Source organism: Grampus griseus, assembly GCF_964374135.1.
Source record: "Grampus griseus genome assembly, chromosome: 6".
In the NCBI taxonomy this organism is placed as follows: domain Eukaryota; kingdom Metazoa; phylum Chordata; class Mammalia; order Artiodactyla; family Delphinidae; genus Grampus; species Grampus griseus.
Window position 1 is genome coordinate 64,370,944 of NC_139000.1, and position 25,862 is coordinate 64,396,805.

Sequence of the window (25,862 nt, forward strand, 5' to 3'; positions counted from 1 at the left end):
GAACATTTCATATTAGTGGAATCATGCAATATGTGGTCTTTGGTGATTTTTTTTCACATAACAGGATGTTTTAAGGATTCATCCATGTTGTATCATGTATCAGCACTTCATTCCTCTTTATTACTAAATAATCTCCCATTGTATTACAGACCACATTTTGTATATCCATTCATCAGTTGATAGACATTTATGCTGTTTTCACTTTTTTGGCTATCATGAATAATGCCTCCATGAACATTTGTGTACAAGTTTTTGTGTGGACATGTTTTCAGTTTCACCTAGGAGTGGGCATGCTAGGTGACATATCTCTATGTTTAACTTTTTGAGGGACTGTCAGACTGTTTTGCATAGTGGAGGCACCATTTTACATCCCCAGCAGCAATGCATGAGGGTTCCAGTGTCTTCAGATCCTCACCAACACTTGTTATTATTAGTCTTTCTAATTATAACCACTTTAGTGGGTGTATAATGGTATCTCGTGGTTTTGCTTTGCATTTCTCTGATGACTGATGATGCTGAATATCATTTCATGTGTTTATTGGCCATTTGTATATTGTTGGAGAAATAGTTATTCAGATCCATTATACATTTTTAATGGGTTCTTTGTGTTATATGATTGTCAGATGTTTTAATAGGGAAAACGGGGTGTGGAGTGTATAGGAACTCTCAGTAATAATGCCAGATTATGAACTTGAACTTGACAAAGATAAATTACTCATATGCTTACCACATATGGTCTAATTTTATATGAGGTTAGAGAAAGAAATTTAAAAGTGAGATTATATTCTAAGTAATATTTTTAGCTTATTTGTCATTTGCGCTGAACATTTTTTCAGGCCAGAAAATTCAGGAGTGCATCATCATATTTTATATCATCATTTTTAATATCATGTGGTTTGTGGATGGCCTATTAGAAAAGGATTAGAATAAAGTTCTGAATACTTAGAATTTAAAAAGATCATTTAGAAGTCACTTTAGGATGCTATAAAACTCTATGATCATCACTAAAAACATTTTAATTGCCTTATAGGTATGAAGAAGTGCTAGGTAACAGTGATTTTTGTTGATAAGATTCTTGATAAGTCACTTTTGACTCAATTGAGGTAGTGTCTAATGCCTAAACTTTAGAATTTGTTTTTGGATAAATCAGTATTGATTTATTTTCTTGTAAAATACTTACTTGCCCCAATTTCTTTTTTTTTTGTAATTGATTAATGTTGTAAACATAAAATTGTTTTAGACTAGTTTTATATTGAGTTTTTTCTTAGCTACTCTGTAAATACTTTTGATAATACCAGGTCTCTGCTTTGGGGGAATTTGAAGCTTTGAGGGTGTCCAGAGAGTCAAGTTTTATTCTATTTATAAGAATTTTCTAAGTGGACAAGTATAGTCCTGTGACTTACCTACAGTTCTTCATGTTTAGACACCTTACAAATTTTTGCTTTATATTTAAGTGAATGTATTTTGTATTGGCTCTTTGACCAGGTGATGACATAATGAAGGAGAAGTTAAATTCCTAGAGAGCAGTTTATGTAGTTTAACATTCAGTTGTGGAGACATTAAGTACTAGTAATTCTAGGTGCTTATAATCATCATTGGTATTTTTAAAAAAGGATTAATATAAAATAAAATAATAATAAAGAGGAAAATTGTTAAAATTTTAATTTAATAGAACACATTATTTAATGTCAGTAATATCAGACTAAGGCAACTAATAGACGTTTAGCCTAATAAATGTTTTAAATTTTAATGAAGCTTCAACAGTTACATTTCATGAAGAGGTGATTTCTTTATGTGCCTGGGCCAAAAAAGTTTATATATGTGTGTGTGTGTGTGTGTGTGTGCATAAAAATTAAAAAAAATCTGATATGTTATAGACCATTGTTGGCTTAATCATCTTAACATGGATCAGTGTTTTCTTAGATTAAAAAAATAACAAATTCCCAATCCAATTTTCTAAATGTGGTGCTGGATACCAGAGAACCAAGGGAAAAGTGAACTGGAAAAAGAAATATCCGTGGCTTTTATAAACCTCTTTACAACTAGGGGAGGTTTTTTTTTTTTAAATCATGGGAAATAAATTTAACTCAATAAGAAAAGAGAAAAGAGAAGATGCAAACCTAATTCTGAGTGAACTGAAGAATCTTGTGAAGATTACAGTGGAGAGAGAGCAGTCTTTGAAAATAAATTCTGAATTGCTTCTGTCAGTCATATTCTATATTATGGTAACGTAAAGAAGGGTAGAATGTAGGTTTTTACTTATACATATACCATACTCAAGTGAAAAAGGAAAAGAAAAATGATTCTCACCTTTTGTATTGTCCGTGAAGCAATCGCATATGAATCATCTTTTTAAAGCCATCATGTGTTTGTAGGAATGATTTTTAAACACCTGTTTGTGTTGATTACCAACTATAAAAGGTAAATAAATCACCTGGGTTATACTGTTGTGCTTATAAGTATTATACATTTTTGTATTTATGTTCATAATGGATTTTAAAACTGGAAGTTCATTAAAAATTTTGTTAATTACTGAAGTTTTTACTGCTAGAAAAGGTAAAGATGATTTTAAAGATGCTAAATTAATTTATTACCATGCCAAACAGAATTTGTGGCTTGTAAATTCTGGTCCTTAGAGATTCTGACTCTCTAAGATATCTTTTTTGGTAACAAAAAATACTTTGAGATCTTCAGTTTAAGAGCTCCAAGTATAGTAACTACTCTTGTTTTCTCCTACACAGGTAGGGAATAAGGATTGTAGTTAATTGTCATTAATTGTAAACACACATTTAATATATTATTTACAACCACTAAAATATAATACATATACTTACCACTAAAATAACCATTATAGAATTAATCAGTCCCTTAGAATCATCTTTTTGAAGATGGATTATTACTATATTGGTTACTTATAAGAGTTTTCATTAATGGGAAATATCAGGTGATAAAATCTGGAACAATAGTTAAATAAACAACCACTTCCTATTTATACAGCTATTGATATTCTGGGGTAAACTTTGTACAACTGTTTTGGAAACAGTACTACCTAACACACTACTGAGAAGTCTTTGATTGGTGGGTACTTGTGTGATATTTCCTCCCTTATTTTTCTTGATGTCCATTTTAGTGGGCTAAATTTCATATATCAAGGTTTTTCTGCTTGACTAATCCCTTTAAGTTCATGTATATCCTCTGGGCTGGGCATATTCTATTTGAGGAGGCAAGAATGTAGTAGGAGCTGCTTTTGCCCAGTGTCTCAGCAAATTCCTTGAACACATATGTTTTCATAATTTTTGTGAAACTTTGGAACAGGCCCATGGAAGCCATGGGAGCAGATGTGGTGTGGAGAACAAATGTGGTCTGGATGTGTTTCATTAGTTCTGCTTGTGAATTGGAGTTGGCGGCTCATGCCCTGTGTTATGATAAAATAATGTTTTCTATGTTACCTTCTTCAAAGAATGAACACTCACTTTTCTTAAGTGGAGTAGACTATCTAACTGGGCTTATTGTGATTTAGTGAGATACAAATTATAAAATAAAAAAAATTGTACCCATACAATGAACACAGAATTTACTGGAATAAAAATAAAAAAATTTGGGTACAATGAACACAGAATTTACTGGAATAAAAATCTCTTGGCAGTATATTGCAGTCAGAAAGGATGTGACAGCCAGCTAATAAATGGTAAAATATGTGATCATTTTGTGTCACATAAAGAACTCTGATGTTCATAGTATTAGGGAACAGACAGTATATAGTGTAATCCTTGTACTATAGGCAAATTTATATATAGTTAAATTGGCCGGGGGTATATATGAATTTGTGTTGGATTTTGTACTTTAATCTGAATTCTCTTATGCTTTCTGCTCTTGCTATGTTGATTATATTAGGATTGGAGATAATGATTGTTGTACTAGTTCTCTTAGGTGATATTGGAGAAAAATATTTGTGAACAGCAAGTTGATGTTCCTCTAGCACCCTCTGCTGGAGATAAGAATTAATTCACCAGACTAGAAGATTTTTAAAAAGTATTTATTAGGAGGGCTTTAATTATGTCAACAAAACACACTCTTGAAGAAATTTGTTTAAATATGTGAAGATTTTTTTTGCCGTCCTTACTGATTAATTTATTGTTTTAGTAATTAATAAACAGTTTATAAATTTGTTTTCTTCTGGACATTTCATTTAAGACAGGAAGGTATGGAAATAAAGGTGGGATCTCTGGTTTATTATTTCAACCCGTTTGATTTTGGTTTAGGCAGAAAAAAAAAGTCTTCGTGACTTTTGGAGTGAAATCAGATAAATTGATTCATATGACAACATGTACATGAAAAATGAAAATTTTGCCTCTTTTATCATGGAATCACTGAATATTCTGTATTTTAATAAAATAACACTTATTTTGATAAAACTATGTAAATGCCTTTTGGAATATAAAAGAATATATTAACATTATTAGACTGGTTTCTTCTATTTGCACTTTATTAGCTTTTTGCCTGTTTTGATCCTTTATTCTCAACGTCTATGGGTTATTTCCTTGACACTGGTTAGACTTCTGACTTGCAGAACCTAACACAAGTATTTTGAATATTGAGAAAGTTGACTTTAGTTCTTCAAGGACAGGAACTTCATCTTGTGGCATTACATTAAAAAAAAATTTTTTTTTACTAGTATTGGCCCTACCTAGGGTAATACTCATTTTAATCTGGCTAACCATTAAGAATTTTTCTGATCTAGTATGTATCACCTTCGTACCTACAACCAGTGGGGATCCCTTGTTCTAGGATTCAAAGTCAGCATTGAGAGGAACTTTTAAACAGAAATGAAGAAGCTTGACATAGGTGGCGGTCACTTCTTTGAAATGTCATTGGTTCTTACACTTAGGGATTCTTTTTATTTTTTATTGAGATATAGTTCACGTAGTATTGAATACACTCTTTTAAAGTATGCAGTTCAGGGTTATGAAACCATTGCCACTATCTGATTCTGGAACATTCTTATCACCCCAATAAGAAACTTTATGCCCATTAGCAGTCAGTGCTCATTCCTTCCTTCCCCTGTCCCCAGCTATTGGAAACCACTCATACACTTTCTATCTCTATAGATTTGCCTATTCTGGCCATTTCATATAAATGAAGTCATTTAATATGTGGTCTTTTGTGTCTGGTATCTTTCGCTTAACATATATTTTCAAGGTTAATCTATGTTGTGGCATGTGTTGGTACTTAATTCCTTTTTATGGCTGAATAATATTCCATTGTATGGATATACCACATTTTGTTTATCCATTCATCAGTTGATGGGCACTGGGTTTTTTTTCACCTTTTTTGTGTTTATGCTCTGCACTGTAGCAGACATTATAGGAACATGTTTTGCTCAAGGAAAAGTGTAGTCATTTCTCACTTATCCACAGACCACTTGATTAGTTTTTGGATTATCCTATTTTTATTTATGCCCCTTCTGGTTGTGATACATTACCATCTCTGTATGCAAAAAAGAAATGGTGGGAGAAAAGAGGAAAAATCAAACTAATCAAGCCGAGCATTTAAAAAAAAAAAACCTATAGCTAAGGCTAAATGACAGAGTAAGTATAACGAATAGAAACATTTCTTGCCCAAATTTTATCTAAGAAAGGAAAGGAAATTACTATTGTCTTTCTCTTTCACTGTTGAACTATCTATATTTGACAGACAGGACTCTAGGTGTGGCGGGGCTGACTCCAGCTTGAAAAACTAATAAATTAGACTTTGTCATAACAAAAACTTTTGCTATGTGAAAGACACTAACGTTAAGAGAATGGAAAGACAAGCTGTAGACAATATTTGGGAGTAAATATTTGCAAATCACGTACCCAACAAATGACTTGTATCCAGATTATATAATGAATTTTCAAGATTCAATAATAAAAAAACAAACAGCCCAATTAAAAAATGAGAAAAAGGGGCTTCCCTGGTGGCGCAGTGGTTGAGAGTCCGCCTGCCGATGCAGGGGACGCGGGTTCGTGCCCCGGACCGGGAAGATCCCACATGCCGCGGAGCGGCTGGGCCCGTGAGCCATGGCCGCTGAGCCTGCGCGTCCGGAGCCTGTGCTCCGCAACGGGAGAGGCCACAGCAGTGAGAGGCCCGCGTACCGGGGGAAAAAAAAAAAAAAGAGAAAAAGATTTAAGCAGAAACTTCACCAGAAAAGATGTACAGATAGTAAATAAATACATGAAAAGATGCTCAATGCCATTAATTATTAGGAAAATGAAAATTGAAACTAAAATGAGATACCATTACATTCCTATTTGAATGTCTAACCCTTGCCCCCAAATAACCCAAAAGACTACCATGCCAAGTGTTGGTGAAGATGTATGAAATTGGAAACAGTTTGTGAAACAGTTTGTCAGTTTCATAAAACATTAAACATACGCCTACCATCTGACCCAGTCATTCTGTCTTTCACTATTTATCCTAGAGAAATGAAAGTGTATGTCCATACAAAGATTTATACATAATTGCTCATAGAAGATTCCTTTGTATAGCCCTAATATAGCCCTATATATATTCCTTTGTATAGCATCCAATTCAAATGTCCATCAGTAGGTGAACTGATAAACCGATTGTGGTGTATCAACACAGTGAAACACTTTAACAGTAAAAAGTGAACTATTTTTTTGGGGGGGGGGTTTTTTTGGGGAGGGGTTACGCGGGCCTCTCACTGTTGTGGCCTCTCCCGTTGCGGAGCAACAGGCTCCGGACGCGCAGGCTCAGCGGCCATGGCTCACGGGCACAGCTGCTCCGCGGCATGTGGGATCTTCCCGGACCGGGGCACGAACCCGTGTCCCCTGCATCGGCAGGCGGACTCTCAACCACTGCGCCACCAGGGAAGCCCAAAAGTGAACTATTGATATGTGCAACCACATGGATGAAACTCAAAATAATTTTGTGGGGAGAAAGAAGCCAGGCAATAAATAATATGCACTGTGTGATTCAATTTATATTGAATTCTGGAAAACAGGAAATGATCTATAGTGACAAAAAAGCAGATCAGTGTTTACTTAGGGGTTAGGGGTGGGGTGGTGAGGACTGGATGACGGGGTTACCAAGGGACACAAGGAATCTTCTGGGGTAACAGAAATATTTGTCTGTCTTGATTATGGCAATGATTTCGTGGGTGTATATATACAAAACTTACCATGTTATACAATTTCAATATGTGTAATTTATTACATGTAAAGTATAACTGAATAAAGAAAAACAAGCTCTGGCGCATTCTTCCCGAGCATTACTTTTTGCAACATGACTTTTATACTCTTGCAAATGAAAAAATGAGGCTATAGTAATCCAAAGTGTTAATTACAATATAGTGGCCTATATTCAATTTAAATTCCAATGTTTCAACTTAATGTTTTCAGGCAACTACTCTAAGAGTGAGGAAATTAGAAGAAGATATTGAAGCAGAGAGAGCAGCACATTTGGAATCGAAATTTAATTCTGAAATTATTCAGGTAAAATGTGAACAACATTTTTTTAATGGATTTTATTACGCTGGGAAAAACAGCATTATGTTCAGAGAACTAAGGTGTGCGTTTAGAGCAGGTAGCATGTTGTTAAGACGCGTTATTCTATTTACTATAATGATATAGTTGAAGATAGTCTTTACTCTATTAGAGAGGAGCTGGCACACTACACCCCACAGGCTGAATCTTACCCACTGAGCGTGCTTATGAAGTTTTATCTTGTCCATGGTGGCTTTTGTGCTACCTTGGCAAAGTGGAGTAGCTGCGACAGAGACCTCACGTTCTGCAAAGTCCAATGTGTTTGCCATCTGGCGCGTTACAGGAAGATCTGCTGATCAGAGTGTTCTTTTTATCAACAACCTTGGGATGAATTTCTTTCTGAAAACATTTTAAAATATGCACCTTCATTGATTGAGTGCATATCCTGTGCATATCACCTGTCACTATATTAAGAGCTGAAGGCATAAAGGTGAATGAGCTCCTTTTGGGACTCAGAATTCCATTACCAGAGATACTGTGTACCTATATATGTTGTATAGGTAGAAATATTAAATACTAAAGTACTATGGGAGCGTAGTAAAGAGAAGGATTAAATCTGAGAGGGGAACTGAATGAAGGCATCCTAAGGAAAGCGTCCATTTCCCTAGGGCTTAGAGAATGAGAAGGAACTCCTAAGGTTAGTAAAGGTATTTTAACTGGGGGTTGGCAAACTACTGTCCTGGACCAAGTCTGACCCTCAGCCTTTGTTGTAAATAGTTTTACATAAAGCTCCATAAGTCCAAGTCCATAATTTAATTTGGTTTTTTAAAAAAGACTTAGACTTTTCCCCATATTAAAAATTAATTAATAGAATTTGCAGAGTTTTATTATTTAAACAGGTCTTAACTAGGATGCAACTAACTTTGTAAGAATTTTAAAATAATTGTTTTTTACTTTTATCTTTAATGAAATGCCTTTTACCTGCAAAATTATCAGACCCATGTATTTTTTTTTAACATCTTTATTAGAGTATAATTGCTTTACAATGGTGTGTCAGTTTCTGCTTTATAACAAAGTGAATCAGTTATACATATACATATGTCCCCATATCTCTTCCCTCTTGCATCTCCCTCCCTCCCACCTTCCCTATCCCACCCCTCTAGGTGGTCAGACCCATGTATTTGAGTGCATCTATATGTAAAGCAAATTTGTGTAAGTTAAGCTTTTTTTTTTTTTTTAGTTAAGCTTTTTTGGTTGTTTTTTTTTTAGAAAAAAATGATTGGATTACCCAAAATGGCATTAATAGGCAATAAGGCTGAAGTTTTAAATTCATACAAGAAGTAGAATTCAAAATTAAGTTTTTCATTGTAGTTATATCACTGGGAATATATAGTTAATAGGTATAAAAATGAAAATTGTTACATGTGTATTTTTTACTCATATAATTAAAAATTAATATTTGATACCCAACTTAGTGCTATAACTTAGGAAAAAAGCAAAAGTGTGTATTTGAATCATAGATCTATAAATATTGACAAATATTTTTAGTGAGGTACACCCAGTAAAATTCAGTTTCAGAGTAGTTTAAAAGCAAATGAGACTACTGAGTTGTAATTAATCACCATCTTACTATAAATGGGAGTTAAAAATATGTTTGAAGTATTCTGTTATTAAATTTGTTTGGATGCTATGTCATAAAAATGAGAAAGTAGATTCACAAGAGTGACTTGGAATTGCTTGTCTATTTTTCTTTCAGTTGGATTGGTTTATCATTTGTGGTTGAATGTGCATAGTTTCTGAAAGAACATACCAATAGATAGAAGAAAATGTTTCCTAGACTTATTAATTTTTACTTGTACACTGGGTTTAGACATAATAACACAAAGAAAAATAGTTTAAAAGACCAAATTTGAAAATGTACAAAGTTGTATTGTATCTACATATCTATTCTACTTCCTTACTTTAGTGTAAGAGAATAGATGTTTCAATTAATCCAAAATAGTTTTGGATAATTAGAAATAATTCTGGTGATTACTATTTGTATGGATTAATTTATGAAACATTTTCATATTTCCTACGCTTCGTTTTTTGGTGAGTTCATTTTTCCTAACTCAGGTTATGTTTTGCCATCCCTGGGAAGCTTGTGTCACACAGAGTTCATAGCTTTTTTCTGATTTCATGGCCCTTTGGGCCTGCTTCTGTGACAGGAAGCACTTGCCTATATTCTCTTATGGTCTGTCCTTTCCTAACAAGAGCTGAGACTGTATATTTTCATGATGATTGTATATACCGTGAGCACTACATTGCCTGGCACATATTAAGTGCCTAATAAATATTTATCTAAACACTTATTAAATAGTTATTATATATTTACATTTAATGTTAAATACATATTAATATTAAATAAATGTTGTCTCATTAGGTCTTTGTAGCCACCCTATAGAGTCTGTATATTATTATTATTATTATTGTTATTGTTAGTATTTACTGTTTACAGATGAGGAACCTCAGGCTTTTGGAGTTTAATATGCCCAAGGGCATATAAGTTGATTTGTAGAGCTGCGACTCAAACCTGAGACTTACAGTTCTAAAGCCCCATTTTCTATCTAGTGTGAAGCATTTTTTTCCTACCACCTCCTTTTGTGAGCTTTAGCCAAGCTATTTTTTTATTCTTAACTTAATTTTCTAAAAAGATAAAATATTCACATAGTTCAAAAATTAAAACAAAATTGAGGCGATCGGGAACTCTTGCTTTCACTCTTGTCTTTCCTATTGTTCTCTCTTTCCTGCTGCCTATCCTTATTTTTTCCACTTGTTTACCTAAAATATAGCATACTACATACAATAATCTGGACTCTGCTTCTCCCAGTATGTATTAACACTACACAGAGAACCATGTGGACAAGTTGCTTTTCAAAAGTTATTTTGTAGCCTTTTTATAGCTACAAATTATTCTTTTATGGATATGCACTTTATCTATTCTACTGTTGGCATATACAGGGAATCTAGTTTTTAAAATGTCTTGTTGTGTAAAGTTTCAAGTACATGCAAAAGTAGAGAGAATAGTAAAATGGACTCCCCGTGTACCCATCACTCAGCTTCAAGACTTATCTCACAGGACAATTGTGTTTTATCTATAATATTAGCGCTCTTCTACTCCACCACCCCCAGATCATTTTGAAGCAAATCCTAGATATCATATTACTACACCCACAAATATTTTAGTCAAATTTGATTTTTTTTTTTTTTTTTTTGTGGTACACGGGCCTCTCACTGTTGTGGCCTCTCCCGTTGCGGAGCACAGGCTCCGGACGCGCAGGCTTAGCGGCCATGGCTCATGGGCCCAGCCGCTCCGTGGCATGTGGGATCTTCCCAGACCAGGGCACGAACCTGTGTCCCCTGCATCGGCAGGCAGACTCTCAACCACTGCGCCACCAGGGAAGCCCAATAGTATTATTTGATAATAAAAATTTTGCTTTTCTACAGTAAGAAATCTCCAGGAATAAAAAGATCTGTTAACTTTGTTAGGCTTATAAAGATGTTCATATAATAATGTTTCTCAAAAGAGAGGAAGGCTACTTCCCTCTAGTTTTCAAAGACCACTTAATTTATTATGTTTATTAAAAAAATGTCCAAATGGGTTAGTAGATCAAAATTAGGCACTTTGATGGGACGCATTATATTATATCCGCCTGTCCCTTTTCATAGCACAGTTGAGTCTGTATTCTTCCACTCTTCTCTTCCATTACACATGTTGAGAAAGGGAATAAACTGCCCTTTGTTTATTTTCCTTTTTTAAACCAAAAACAGAAAGAAAGACTTGTTTGGATGAATGATAATCTGCTGTTTGATAAAGTATTCTACTCAATTTGAGATTGGTGCTAGCGTTTCCTTTCTTGCTTTAATTACTTTTCTGTCATCTGGTAGTTACGGATTCGAGACCTTGAAGGAGCTTTGCAGGTAGAAAAGGCCAGCCAAGCAGAAGCTGTTGCTGATTTGGAAATGATCAAGAATGAATTCAAAGAAGTTGAAAGTGCATATGAACGAGAAAAGCATAATGCACAAGAGAGCTTTGCAAAACTAAATATGTAAGTGTTATACTGTAAAACTCTCTGAATTAATATTAAGAGTTTATGAAATCTACATGAGTATGAATGTGTAGTACTAGGTAAATATGGAAATGCTCTGTTGGATTTTGAAGTATCATGGCAATTCCAAGGAGTCTCAGAAATGCAGAAATACTTTCTTATACTAGAAAGTAAATATATTAATATATTTTGTATTTACTGATGTAATATAGTATCTTTAAGGCCTTGACTTCTAGGCCACCTAAAATGGGCTCTGTGGGAGATGGGTAATGTTTGAGATATTCGTAAACTGTAGAAATAATAGCAGGAATAATACTGCTACGGGGGCTAACATGTATGTGGCTCACTCCATACCTAGCATTGCATGGTTTTATTTAATTTATAACACCCTATGAGGAAACTACTCTTTTTTATCCCTGTTCTACAGATGTGAAAATTGAGGCCTAACGAGGGTAAGGACACACAGCTAAGTGTAGAGTCAGGATCTTTCTGACTCCTATTGATTTTAACCTTTTTCAATTCATATGTCTATCATCTGAAAAGTTCTGTGAAATTTTTTAAGAAGTCTATAGCTATTTAATATGCTTCCAAAAATAAGTCAATAGTAGACATTTTAAGCCATTTCCTCTCAGAGGAGGAAATGTGTACCACCATTGGTACATGACATGATAATAGGTTGATATATTAGAGTTATGTATTTATTTTTAAAGTTTATTTATGACAGATAGTAGTTTTCCATTTACAGTTATAATATAGTTTCCTTTTAAAATACTTCATTTAACTTACGATGTGAGTTAATTTAAAGAAAAGTATTATTTAGAGTTGTGAGTATGGCAGGAATTATAAAGATGGCACTTGAAAGACAAGTTTGAAAAAATTTAAAACTCTTTAACTGTGATTACCTTTATTAGTAATGCTTATAATACATTAAATGAGTAATTCTTAACTGAATTTTCTTGTTTCCTCCAGAATGACTTAAATGACATTCTGTGAACATTATTCTAAGGACTTATGCTCCTTTATTTCCTTTGAATCATATCTTGAATCTGCACATTTATATATAAATATGTTTGAAGGGCCTTTATGTAGCATATAGTACAGGCTTCTTTACTGTTGCTTTGAGGTAATGATTATGACCTACTAGTGAAACTGTAAGAAGTCAGACTGTACTCCCAACAATTAAAGCTTTCCAGCAGTGAAATAATAGGCTTCTTTGGGGAACTAGTGAACTCTCTGCCTTGGAAAGTTCGAAACAGGGGGTAGATGATTCTTTGTCATGGATACCGAAGAAGAGAGCTCTGCAAAGGTTGGATTAGAGGAATTCTAAGATAATTGCTAACGTTTAAGCTCTAAGTGTAACCTATGCACTTTTAAAATTGGACTCCAGAGCAAATTTTTTCCTTATGTTTGTTTTGCTATTATTTGTGTTTTGGTGCTTGAAAAATTTTACTCAAGTTTTGTATTCCAATAAACACAAACTAACAGTTCTAAATATTAATTATGTATTACAGCTAAGCACCAGCTGACAATCCTAAATGCTTTAATATAATGTCCCTTATCTGTTCTTCATCCCTATATAACTGTGCTATAATAAAAGTTACTAATAATATTAATAAATAAACAAGAAACAGTAAAAATTAAGTAGTAATTAAAGTCCACGACTCATTGATAGTTTCTGTGACTTCTCTCCCCCATCCCCTCCTTCTTGTCATTGTATGTCATACGACAGCCACTTCCTTTCCATTTATCAGTGGTATGAGAAGGACTGATATGACATGAGGGATGATTGGATAAGTTATTTCATTTTCTACCTATACGTCTGATTCTTCTTCAGAATCGTCTTTAAAATCTTTTAGAGTCACAAACTCTCAAGTATTAATTTTTCAAAGTAGTTCTAAGTTTTGGATAATGTATTTCAAAAGGAGAATTGATATTTTAGGTCTTTAAGGTAAATAATACCTTTAATTTACAACTCTGAGAGCAGTGAGTTTTGGGGTAGGACATTGTTTTACCTTTTGGATAGATCTGATTTAGCAGTTGGTGATAACGAGGTTATAGAGGAAATGCTGCCTGAACCTTGCAGGTGGTTAAGGGTTTTAAACTTCTGTTTCCTTCCAGGTAGATCTAGGCAGGATCTCATTAAAAGGCAGGAGGAAAAAACTGTGTGTGTATTTTAGAGTTTTAATTTTGGCCAACGGTTTCATAACAGTGAATATTCCTGCATGAAACTATTTTCAGTGGAATATATATGTATACATATGTAGATGGAATATACATATGTATACATATATATTAGATGGAATATATGTATATATTTAATATATTATTATATATTAAATATTACATATAATAATATAATAAGTAAAATTATTATATATTAAACATATCTTTTGAAGAACTCAGCTAAGAATTTGAATAACAGGCTATTTTAATGAATACATATAATGTATAATTTTAGAAAGAATATATATTCTCTATATTCCTCTAATTAAATTTTCTTAGTTATAAATTTTTTTCCATTGAAAACTTACAGTATAAAACTAAAATTTTTCAGTAATTTTTTTTATACTTGAAATTTTTGGCCACACTGAGCGGCTTGTGGGATCTTAATTCCCCCACCAGGGATCGAACCTGTGCCTTTGGCAGTGAAAGCACAGAGACATAACCACTGGACCGCCAGGGAATTCCCTTCAATGTGTCAGGTCTTCATTAGCTGTTGTAACTAACTGATTGTTGGGCAATGGTAGGGAGAAGATCCTGATAATCCTTACATCTAGTTTAAGTTTAAATTTAGTTTAAAATAATGCTAGTCAAGGATATGATACTGAACAGACTGAATCTAAATTTATTTATTTTATTACATTCAGTATTTAGGGACTTCTTTATTTTTCTAAATACATCAACCAAAAGTATAAAAAGAAGTACAAAAGTACTGGGTTGGCCAAAAAGTTCCTTTGGTTTTTAAGTAAAAATAAAAGACACATTTTTTATTTTCACCAAGAACTTTATTGAACAATGTATTCACCATTTTGTTCCACTAACTTCTGCCATTTTTCAGGCAACTTCATAATTCCATCTTCCCAAAACTTTTTATGTTTTTGAGCAGAGAACTGTTCCAGGTGCCTTTTACAGTCTTCCAGGGAATTGAAATTTTTTCCATTAAGAGAATTTTGTAAAGACCGAAATCAATGGAAATCCGAAGGTGCAATGTCTGGTGAATATGGCGGGTGAATCAGAACTTCCCAGCCAAGCTGTAACAGTTTTTGCCTGATCATCAAAGAAACATGCAGTCTTGCGTTATCCTGATGGAAGATTATGTGTTTTCTGTTGACTAATTCCGGATGCTTTTCGTCGAGTGCCACTTTCAGTTGGTCTAATTGAGAGCAGTACTTGTTGGAATTAATTGTTTGGTTTTCACTCCCTTCCAATCCCACCGTATACACAACATCACCTTCTTTGGATGAAGACCGACCTTTGGTGTGGTTGGTGGTGGTTCATTTCGCTTGCTCCACGATCTCTTCCGTTCCACATTATTGTACACTTTTCATCACCCGTCACAATTTGTTTTAAAAACGGAACATTTTTGTTACGCTTCAGTAGAGAATCACGTCGGGAAATACGGTCATAAAGGTTTTTTTCACTTAACTTATGTGGAACTCAAACATCAAAGCGATTAACGTAACCAAGCTGGTGCAAATGATTTTCAGTGCTTGATTAGGATATTTTGAGTATGTCGGCTGTCTCCCCCGTGGTATAACATTGATTGTTCTCAGTTAATGTCTCGATTTGATCGCTATCAACTTCAACTGGTCTACCCGACCGTGGAGCATCATCCAGCGAGAGATCTCCAGCACAAAACTTCGCAAACCACTTTTGACACGTTCGATCAGTCACAGCACCTTCTCCATACACTGCGCAAATCTTTTTTTTGTGTTTCAGTTGCGTAAAATTTGCCAAAATATGCCAAAAATTTGCTTTTCTCTTCCATCTTCAGTATCCAAATGGCTACACAAAAATTCACCAAATTTGATAAGTTTTTTTAAATGCACGCTGATATGACAGCTGTCACAATACAGTGTAACAAAATTGTTTCGAATGAAGGTAAAGACAACTAAGGTGTACTAGAGCCAAATTACTGAAAAAACTGAATGAACTTTTTAGCCAACCCAGTATTATAACTTGTGGCACTATTATTGTTTATGTTCTTGGTAAAAGATAGCCTGAAGATGGCTATTTTTTAAAACAGCTGTACTGTTGTCAAATTCTTAGCTGAACTCTTAAACAACAATAACAACAACAACAAAATGGGAATCCAGTAGGAAAGAACGGCTCTTAACTACAAGTTTCCTTCTTCTCCCTTTCCTTTCTTGCCTAAAATCCTCCATCTGTCAAGTCCTGACTCTTCTCTGTTGGATTCAGAGAGACTGGGGCTCCCTTGAACCTTCAGTTTACTCCCGCCCTACTCATTCCTCTTGGGTGGGGCTGTTGGCAGAAGCATAGGAGCCAACTTCTTTGGGTTGTGCATGAGATTACTGACAGCAAGGGCTGTTCACCATTTCACTGGACTCAACTTGGACTTTATTTATAAAATAGCACCAAATACCAGGTGCATTTAATTTTATATTTGCTGATTACTAATTTTTAAATTAAAATTTGATTTTAATAAAGTTAGCACTTGTACATAATCTAAAAAGTAAAATAGTGCTTTTAAGCTCATGAAAAACCACATTTTGGTACCCCATTGCTTTCTACGACCAGTTTCTGCTCCTTTGAAGCAACCAATTTTAATTCTTATAGCTGTTTCTTCTGATATTTAACTTTGTATTTCTAGATAACATGCATATTATGCCACTTTTTCAACTTCCACCTCTACATGTTATCTATTGGCCTCAACTGTTATTCCTTCAGAGTCTTTCATTTAAGAATGTACAATTCTATTTGAGAAAATGAGAAGTGACCTTTAAAACCTCTGGGCATGAAACCATGATATATAATACATCTGCGACTTGTGTTAAAGTTGTATAATAGGACCTGATAAAAGCATATTTGAAAAACCTGCTCTGACACTTTAACTTTTCAGATTAGAGAGAGAGTATTTCTCCAAAAACAAGAAACTAAATGAAGAAATCGAGGAACAGAAGAAAGTAATTATAGACCTTTCAAAGAGACTCCAGTATAATGAAAACAGTTGCAGTGAATTACAGGAAGAACTTGTAATGGTAAGGATAAAAAAGAAAACCCTATGGCAGTTACTTTATTGGGTCAAATTGGATGTTTAACAGGTTTTTTTTTTCTCACTACATGCCATGAGATAATTGTATGAAAGTAATTTTGGTGGCATTGATATAAAATTTCAAAACTGGAGACACTGTTTACAACAAAGCTATACATAATAAAACCTCTGTTCTTTGGAATAATTGGGAAAACTAAATGAATTAGTGGAAAGTCTGAATTACAGAGTGTTTTCAAACTGATTCAGGTGTTTTTCTTTTTTTTTAAGTGCATAAAACAATGTTACCTAGATGGAGGTGGGGTTAGGGTTTATAATCGGTAGATCTAATGATTTCAAAGACTCCTCCCACTTTTTAAAAAAATAAATTTATTTTATTTTTGGCTGCGTTGGGTCTTCATTGCTGTGCGTGGGCTTTTCTTTGGTTGCGGCGAGCCGGGGCTACTCTTCGTTGTGGTGTGCGGGCTTCTCACTGCGGTGGCTTCTCTTGTTGGGGAACACAGGCTCTAGGCGTGCAGGCTTCAGTCGTTGTGATACGCGGGCTCAGCAGTTGTGGCTCATGGGCTTAGTTGCTCTGTGGCACGTGGGATCTTCCTGGACCAGGGCTCGAACCCGTGTCCCCTGCATTGGCAGGTGGATTCTTAACTGCTGCGTCACCGGGGAAGCCCTATTTTTATTTTTTAAATTTATTTTTGGCTGTGTTGGGTCTTTGTTGCTGCGCACAGGCTTTCTCTAGTTGTGGCGAGTGGGGACTACTCTTCGTTGCGGTGTGCTACCAGGGAAGCCCCAAAGACTCCCTTTTATAATCATTTTGAACCTGATCACTCTGTCTCCATTCCCCAATAATCGAGCCTTCACACCATCACCAAATTTATCTTTCTAAAGTATTGATCTGCTCTTGTCTCCCTCCATTTATTAAAAAACAATCAGTGTCTCCCTGTGGCTTTCAGAATAAAGTCCAACTTCATGTCATGTAATCTAAGGCCCTTTTCTTTGTGGCTCTATGTTAACTTTTCCAGCTTCTTCTATTGCCGTTGCCCTCTCTTTGTCTTGCTTCAGCCACAGTAAAGTACTCTCAGCTTCGTAAACACATTATATGTCTTCACAGTGTCTTACGTTTGTTCAGACTGTTTATTTTTTGACCCACGTTGACTGAAATGCTCATTCTCTTAACAAATTCCTATATTATCCTGTGATGGTCAGCTCTGAAATTTTGCCGTCTGTGACGCTGTCTATGGTTCCGTCTTTTCCTACTTTTTCATCCATCTAAATTCAGAATTCTGCCCCCTCCCAACTTTGTGTTTCCTTAGTTCTTAGTTTAGCATCTGTATCATAACACCAAAATCTGATGTGTATTATCTCTGCCAAGAGATTGAGAGTGCATTGAGGCTAACTTCATTTTACATGCCAAGATTCCACAGTAGTACTTGCCTCAGTAGACATTTGTTGGATGGATTTATTTGGTTGATGCACATACTCCCACTCTGCAGTTTGCTTGGAACCCCAAGAAGGAGGGCATAAAGTTTATAGTAATACCCTATTTCCTCATTGTCTTGTTCTCCACGTACATACCTTCCCCAGAGACTTGGCTACTTCACTTTCAATTATATTCCACAACTCTTAGCGATGTTAGTTACTGAGGAAAATGAATATTTTTTTCCTTGTCCAAAAAGATGGAAACTCAGGGTTATACTAAGAAGTGGTAGCCAAATCAATGCTGCCGAGTTAGAAAGGTAACAATGACAAAGAAAGTAATGATGGGATAACATTATACTCTTTATCATTTTCAAATGACCCAGTATTATATACAGACAGGTGGCCCTCTATCTGTCTTGCTTCAGGCACATTAGAGTACTCTTGGCTTCCTAAACAAATTATATATTTTCATAACTTTCTTGCTTCTGTTTTGGTTGTTCATATTTTTGACCACATTGGCTGAAATGCTCCTTCTTTTCCCGTAACAAATGTCTGTATATCCTCTAATGTTCAACTCTGTCTCCATTTAACTCAGGATATCTAGTTTGTTCTGATAAAGGGATTGATATTATTGCTTACACTGTGGTTGAATTTGTAGTTTGAGTTCTTTGGATGTGGGATTTTAGAAAACTTAGAGCTCTCTGTGTGGCATGCTGTAGTGCCTGTTCGCTGTTATGTGCTACCCTAAATTTCATGGGCTATCCCACTTCTCACTTCTGGTTCAGGAGGGTGAATCATGGTGGAGAAAAACACGTCAGAGTCATTGAGCTGAGTATTGGTCTTGCTGTAATCAAACAGTTTGGAAAGTGAGTTATAACTGAGAATGCAATGGTGAAGACATTGTCACCAATATAAGTTGCGTGAATCCTCCTGATTCTGGTCTCCTAGCACTCCAATGACTAGATAAAAGAAGACTGGCTGAATTCACCACTGAATTCAGGGTGCTTTGTGCTTAAAAATAATTTACTTGGTGCCAATAGGTTTTTACTTTTTAACTTTTACAATTTGGTGGATGGTCTGAAATAGGCAAGTTGTAGCTCACTAGCAACCACCGTTTGCTTGTTTGGACCATTGGCGCTCAGCTTATAAAGCACTATTGTTCTGACTGGTGGAAGAGCCATTGGGATGTTCAGAAACATATTCAGGTTGCAGCCTAAGTGATCTACAGTTCACATGGTTCAGCCTAACTATTTATATGTTCCTCTCTGTTTTTTCATCTCTCTTGAAGTCCTAGCTTTATGTCTTATTTTCTTCCATCTTTCTGTTTTCTTGTCCTCCTCTTTTTATCCTTCCTTATTATTAGCTTTCTCCTTTAACTTGTTCTATTCTTTTTAGAACAGTTGCTTTCTCTCTCTTTACCCAACCATAATATGAAATTTAAAAAATATTTAATGAAAATACTATTACTTTAAATAGTAAGTACAGTGTTTTATTTTTTATTAAAAAACATCTGTAGCTTTCTTAAATCATTTTTTGGGTACATAGTCCTTTATTTCCTTTTATTTTTTCTGTAGGTTAGTGGACTTTGAGTTGGGAGGGGAATATTATAAATTTCTCTCTAAAGAGATATCTGTCAAGTTAAGAATTTTAAACCATAAAAAATGGAGTTTTTTTTAGTTCTGCATCCTTACAGTCTGTTATTTTTGCTTTGAATTCATAATTGTTTTTGACTGAAGAGAAAATACCTTAAGAAGAGGCTTTTACCTTTTGTTTTTGGAAATAAAACTTTGTTTTAATGACATCCTATGATCCTATGTAACCTAGTGTGTCTTTCCCACAGTTATGTTTCTATTGAACGTAGTAGTGTCAGCTTTTATAGAATATAGATGGGAAGCATAAGTTAGCTACAGGTAATTTTCCTCTCCCTTTGAGGTAACCACTTGTTTTCTAGTTTAGGTCACATTCATGACCATTATTCAAGTCTTGGTCTTTATTTTCTATGTTGCATTGTAAGAGAAAATTAAGGCCACTTTCCTCTATAGGTTTACTAGTGAGATCAAGGTATTATTAATATATGCAAAGGCTTCAGGAAGTTTTGAGACTTAAAAAAAGTAATTGTATAACCTAAGGTCACATAGTCTCTCAGAATTGGAAGAAACCATAGAGATCATCCAGGTCAGGATATACACAGTGTCAATAAGCCAGTTGCAAAGTGATAGCTTCCCTGTTTCAAGAGAGAGAATAAAAATATAGAGCATAATTTTGGAAAAGTTCAAACTGGTTATGTTGAGTCTTTTGTTGATATTTAAGGAATATAAACGCAGCCAACATTAATTGTACTTTTATATTCGTGAAATTACTCCTATTCAAGGTGTGGATTTAGAAGATATGATTAGCAAATGAGTAGTATATTATTATTTTTAATGTCATAGAATTAATAGAATTTCAACATAGGACATCTAAGGATTTAACAAAATTAGTTTCATGTTCCATGTTATACACTATTGAATTTGACTTTAAAAAGTTTTGATTAAAGTTGAACTATTAATTTTAAATTCTATGAATTTAATAATCATTTAATCAACTACTAATTAAAACCGAATTTCAAGTTTAAGCTGCTTAGTGATCATGCTTATTAAAGCCCTTCAGAGGTTCAATAGATCCAGTTGGGTCTTTTAGTCATTACTGTGAGGTTTTTTTTTTTTTTTTTTTTTTTGTACTGTGAGTTTTTATATCTGCTTCTCTTGAAGCAGGGGAGCTATCATTTTCAAATTGGTATTAGGATTTGCTTTGTGCTTTCCACAATGAAATTTTTTTAAGTCCATCATTTCTTGAGATTTGTTTTTCTGCCACTCAGTAATATTTAGTTACAGCTCTAGGAGAGACCACATATTGAAAAGGGAATTCTAGTTCTCATGAGGTTTTGCTCAAAGAATATTTTATTCTCTAAAGAACTTGTGATTGAAAATGGTCAAGTGTATATTTTTTCCCTGTACTTTGGGGGCTTGACTGATTATATAATAATAATGATTGCTAGCATTAGATAGGATTTGGGCAAGTGCTTTGATTGCTGTGCTTTGTGGTAAAGTAAAAGTTTCTTGATAATATTTTTGCATCAAATGATCAGTTAGGTTTGTTTTAGAAGGACATGTTTCTGATTTTGCAGGAGGCATTCAAAACTAATGGGCTAATAAAAATTCTATTCTGAATTTTTACTAAAAATTTGTTGATTCTTGCTTCTTACCAATAATAGGAGTAGTATTTATATATGAGCATTGTTTTTGCTAATATAAACATCACTTTCTGTCTCTCTTAGTGGTCCTTAAAAATTTAATACTATTAAATAGTATTTCTCAAATGTGTGTATGTTTGTATTTGTGTATTTAAATGTGCATTACATGACTGGCTTCCTAAATTTATAATGTGGGCATAAAGCTTTTTTATTAAGCTTTTTGAAATTTATTAATATGTATATTCTTAAGTTTTGAAAATTTAAATCTCATTTTTGACCTGGGAAAAAATAAAATGGTATTGTGTTTGTGTGCGTGTGTGTACATGTGAGTGTGCATGTGTGTGTGTGTGTGCGTGTGCATGTGTGTGTGTGTGTGTGTGTGAGAGAGAGAGAGAGAGAGAGAGAGAGAAGGAGAGAGAGAGAGAAAGATAGAGATAGAGGGAGATATTTATATGTCAGGGCCTAAATTGAGACTGGACAGTAGCATTTTCTGAAAAATAAACTAAGTGTAAAGCTGTGTAAGGGAAGATGACAGTTCATCATATGCCATAAGCAATTGGGATCATAGAATGCTCACATCCGTGGAAGCAGCATAGGTGAGCAAGGAGGGAAAAAAATAGTAAACTGTTTTATGAAGAAGTAAGAGAGATTAGTTATCTTCAATATGAACAAAGGAAAAGCTGCAGATGGTGATGATTATGAAAGCTAACCAGATCAAATTCAGTTTAGCTGAGCAAGCTCTCCTGGAGTCCTTACAAATGGGCTGCCTATGTGGTAACTGGGTGGAAGATAAGATAAAAAGGTGAGATGTGGAGCATAAGTATGTGATGTCGGTTGCAGGTTCTGATGCTCCTCTGTTCTTTTCAGAATTCCTTTGTAATGGCTTAAAATATATTTAAACTAATTTAAAAGCTTATGTGAGTTCAAAACTGTTCAGAAATTATAGGTGTTACGTATCACTGCTACAAAAGTTCAACCTACTTTTAAAATGCTAATTTCATTAAACAAATCTAGTGACTAAGTAAAGGTATTTATTTTTTACCTGTTTGTTTTTTCTATAATTTTTAACCTTATCAAAAGTTCCCCTTAATTGCTTTTATTCTTATTTATGGTTTGAGTCAACTTTTCCATTGCAGATCAGCAGGGCTCATTTCGCTGATTTCTAGATATAAATGTTTGCATATGCTTTTTTATGTTTTTTTCACGAGTTTGTATTAGAAATTTTTATTTACATGCATATCCATTTATGATATTCATACATGGTTAGCAAAAGTGAGGGATGAGTTTTTATAGGCTCAAAGAAAGATAAGATGATAGAATGACATGTTAGATTAAGCCAGAAATTCATTTACTTCAGCAGTGTGTATAGTATACCAAGGTGGAAATACTACATAGTTCTTTGTCATCTCATTATCTTTCTGGTTAAGATATTCTATAACCAACCTTGACTCCTCTTTAATAATATATTAAGGTCTGTCAGTCACAAATGTTTCTGAACTTTCTTTGAATATTTTGATATTTTTAGTCCCCTTTCTACACTGGTTGTAGATTCATCATGACATCTATAAAGTAGTTCTTGGTTCATGGTGAGTGATCAGTAAATGTTCATCTGAACATCATCTGGTTAGCCAACATAGCAGTAAGGAACTTTTATTCCTAGGGTAATAAACTCTTTATGTGAATTATGTCCAAGACAAAAAGAAGTGAGTTCTTTTATCCTACCATTTTGTCTTTTAAACTTCTGTGCATGTTTAGAATTACAGAATTTGTTGAATCAGCATTTTAACATTTAACCTAAACTTACTCTTTATGTCACACAATAAAGCATGTTAATCAAAAATTAGAAACTTAGTATTTTATCTTGCTTTGCACTTTGTTTTTGACCCAGCAGTTTTGTTTATTTAGTTGGTAGGTTCTGTAGAATTTCTTGCATATCAAAAGGCTACTAAGAGAACTAACAGCTTTGAGAACAAAATTTAAATATAAGTGCAATCCACACTTAAAAAAAGTCCCAGGTGTTTTCTCTATATGAATGAAGAATGGAAGCTTCATTTATAAAACAAAAACAATTTATTAGGAAAAAAATTGTCAACTGTAAAAAGAAAAGGACACTTTGCTGTACACTTGAAACTAACACAATTTTGTAAATCAACTCTACTTCAGTAAAAAACAATGAAAAGGACAGTTTTTCCAGTCATAACCTGGTTCATAAACCTATTAGATGTAAGTAAAGTTTGTATTGGCTGTATTAGGAGACTATGACCCAGATATCTCTGTAGAAAATTATAATACTACTAATTATAAATAGAATAGCAACTTTAAGGCATAGTTAATTAATTTTTAAGCCTTTCATTCATCAAATCTTTTCTTTATTGTTTGAAAAATTTTACACTAATCAGTGTTTCCTGGCTAATTTGACATTAAATTTGGTTTTAAACTGTAATGGTATTGAAATTTTAGTTCATCTTTTTAAAATTGAAATATAGCTGATGTACAATATTAGGTTATACAACATAGTGATTCAACATTTAAATACATTATGAAGTGATCACCATGGTAAGTCATCTAGTAACCATCTGTCCCCATACAAAGTTATTATGGTATAATTGATGATATGCCTTATGGTGTATAATACATCCCTGTGACTTATTTATTCTATAACTGGAGGTTTGTACCTCTTGATTCCCTTCACCTACTTCACCCATTCCCCCATCTCCCCTCTGGCAACCACCATTTGTTCTCTGTATCTATGAGTATGTTTTCATTTTGTTTTGTTTATTTGTTTTGTTTTTTAGATTCCACACGTGAGATTATATGGTATTTGTCTTTTTCTGTCTGACTTATTTCACATATTTAGCTCATTGTTTAGTCAGTATTGAACGCTACACTTGAAAGAGAAGAATTATTGTTGAACTAGGAATTTAATTGAACCTTTATATTAAGCTGACTCCAAGTATGCAATTTTTCTGGAATTCTACATTTATACTTATGTAAATTTCTGTTCCTTGAGATTGATGGGGACTTAGCCTCAGTTGGCATTTCATAATAGAAAAACATATATTTTGGTGACAGATTGATCTGGGTTTTAATCACAACTCCATCTCATAATAGTTGTGTGACCTTTAGTGATATTATCCCTCTGAATCTGTTTGCTCATTGTAAAATGGTGCTAATAATATCTACTGTGCAGGATTTTCAGTGAGCATTAAAGATAATATATGTATTGAAATAATAGAGTGTGTGTATATGCATGTAATTTGTGAATATGATGCTGGATTTCCTCTGGAAATATACTTCTATGACAATATTAGGAAAATGCTGAATAAGAAGTCCTAGGATACTAAACCTTTAGGACATTAAAATATATTGTAGGGAAGAACTTCTGAAATGATGGAGTAAGGAGCTTGGTGAACTTAACAAAAAAAAATTTAATTGGTGAAAAATTAAAAAAACAACCACAAAAAACCAACCATATAAAGCTCTGAAAATTGTCCTAAGGGCAAAGGAGAAACTTTCATTCAAGAAAATCTACTAATCATCAAAATTAAAAACCTTAGTTCTTCAAAGAACACCATCAGAAAAGTAAAAAGACAACTTATAGAATGGGAGAAAATATTTGCAGCTCATATATCTGGTAAAGGAGTTTTAACTGAAAGAACTCTTACAACTCAACAATAGAAAGACAACCTAATTGAAAACTGGACAAAAGATCTGAAAAGAGACTTCTCCATAGAAAATATATAAATGGCCAGTAAACACATAAAAAGCTGCTCAGTATCCCTAGTCATCAGGAAAATGCAAATCAAAACCATAATGACATATTGTATCACATACACTAAGATGACTGTAATAAAAAGGACATGTAATAGCAATTATTGGCAAGGATGTGAAAGAATTGGAATCCTCAGGGCTTCCCTGGTGGCGCAGTGGTTGAGAGTCTGCCTGCCGATGCAGGGGACACAGGTTCGTGCCCCGGTCCGGGAAGATCCCACATGCCACGGAGCGGTAGGCCCGTGAGCCATGGCCGCTGAGCCTGCGCGTCCGGAGCCTGTGCTCTGCAACGGGAGAGGCCACAACAGTGAGAGGCCCGCGTACCGTAAAAAAAAAAAAATAGAATTGGATCCTCATACACTTATGCTGGGAATGTAAAATGATGCCTCCACTTTGGAAAATAGTTTGGAAGTTCCTCAAAATGTTAAAATTGGAGTTACCATATGACTTAGTAATTGTACTCCTAGGTATATACCCAATAGAAATGAAAATATACATCTATATTCATAGCAGCATTTTTTTTTTTTTTTTTTTTTTTTTTGTGGTACGCGGGCCTCTCACTGTTGTGGCCTCTCCCATTGCGGAGCACAGGCTCCGGACGCGCAGGCCCAGCGGCCATGGCTCACGGGCCCAGCCGCTCC

The 25,862-nt window shown here is 34.3% G+C and overlaps 1 protein-coding gene across 3 annotated transcripts in view; it reads left to right on the forward strand.

Moving 5' to 3' along the window:
• CCDC171 (coiled-coil domain containing 171) overlaps window positions 1-25,862 on the forward strand; it is a 348,708-nt gene that overhangs the window by 65,548 nt on the left and 257,298 nt on the right. For all 3 annotated transcript variants that reach the window (XM_082657166.1, XM_082657167.1, XM_082657168.1), the window contains 3 exons: window positions 7,401-7,493; window positions 11,412-11,572; window positions 16,653-16,791. In XM_082657166.1, the coding sequence (XP_082513292.1) occupies window positions 7,401-7,493; window positions 11,412-11,572; window positions 16,653-16,791 (393 nt within the window). The remainder of the gene's footprint in view (window positions 1-7,400; window positions 7,494-11,411; window positions 11,573-16,652; window positions 16,792-25,862) is intronic.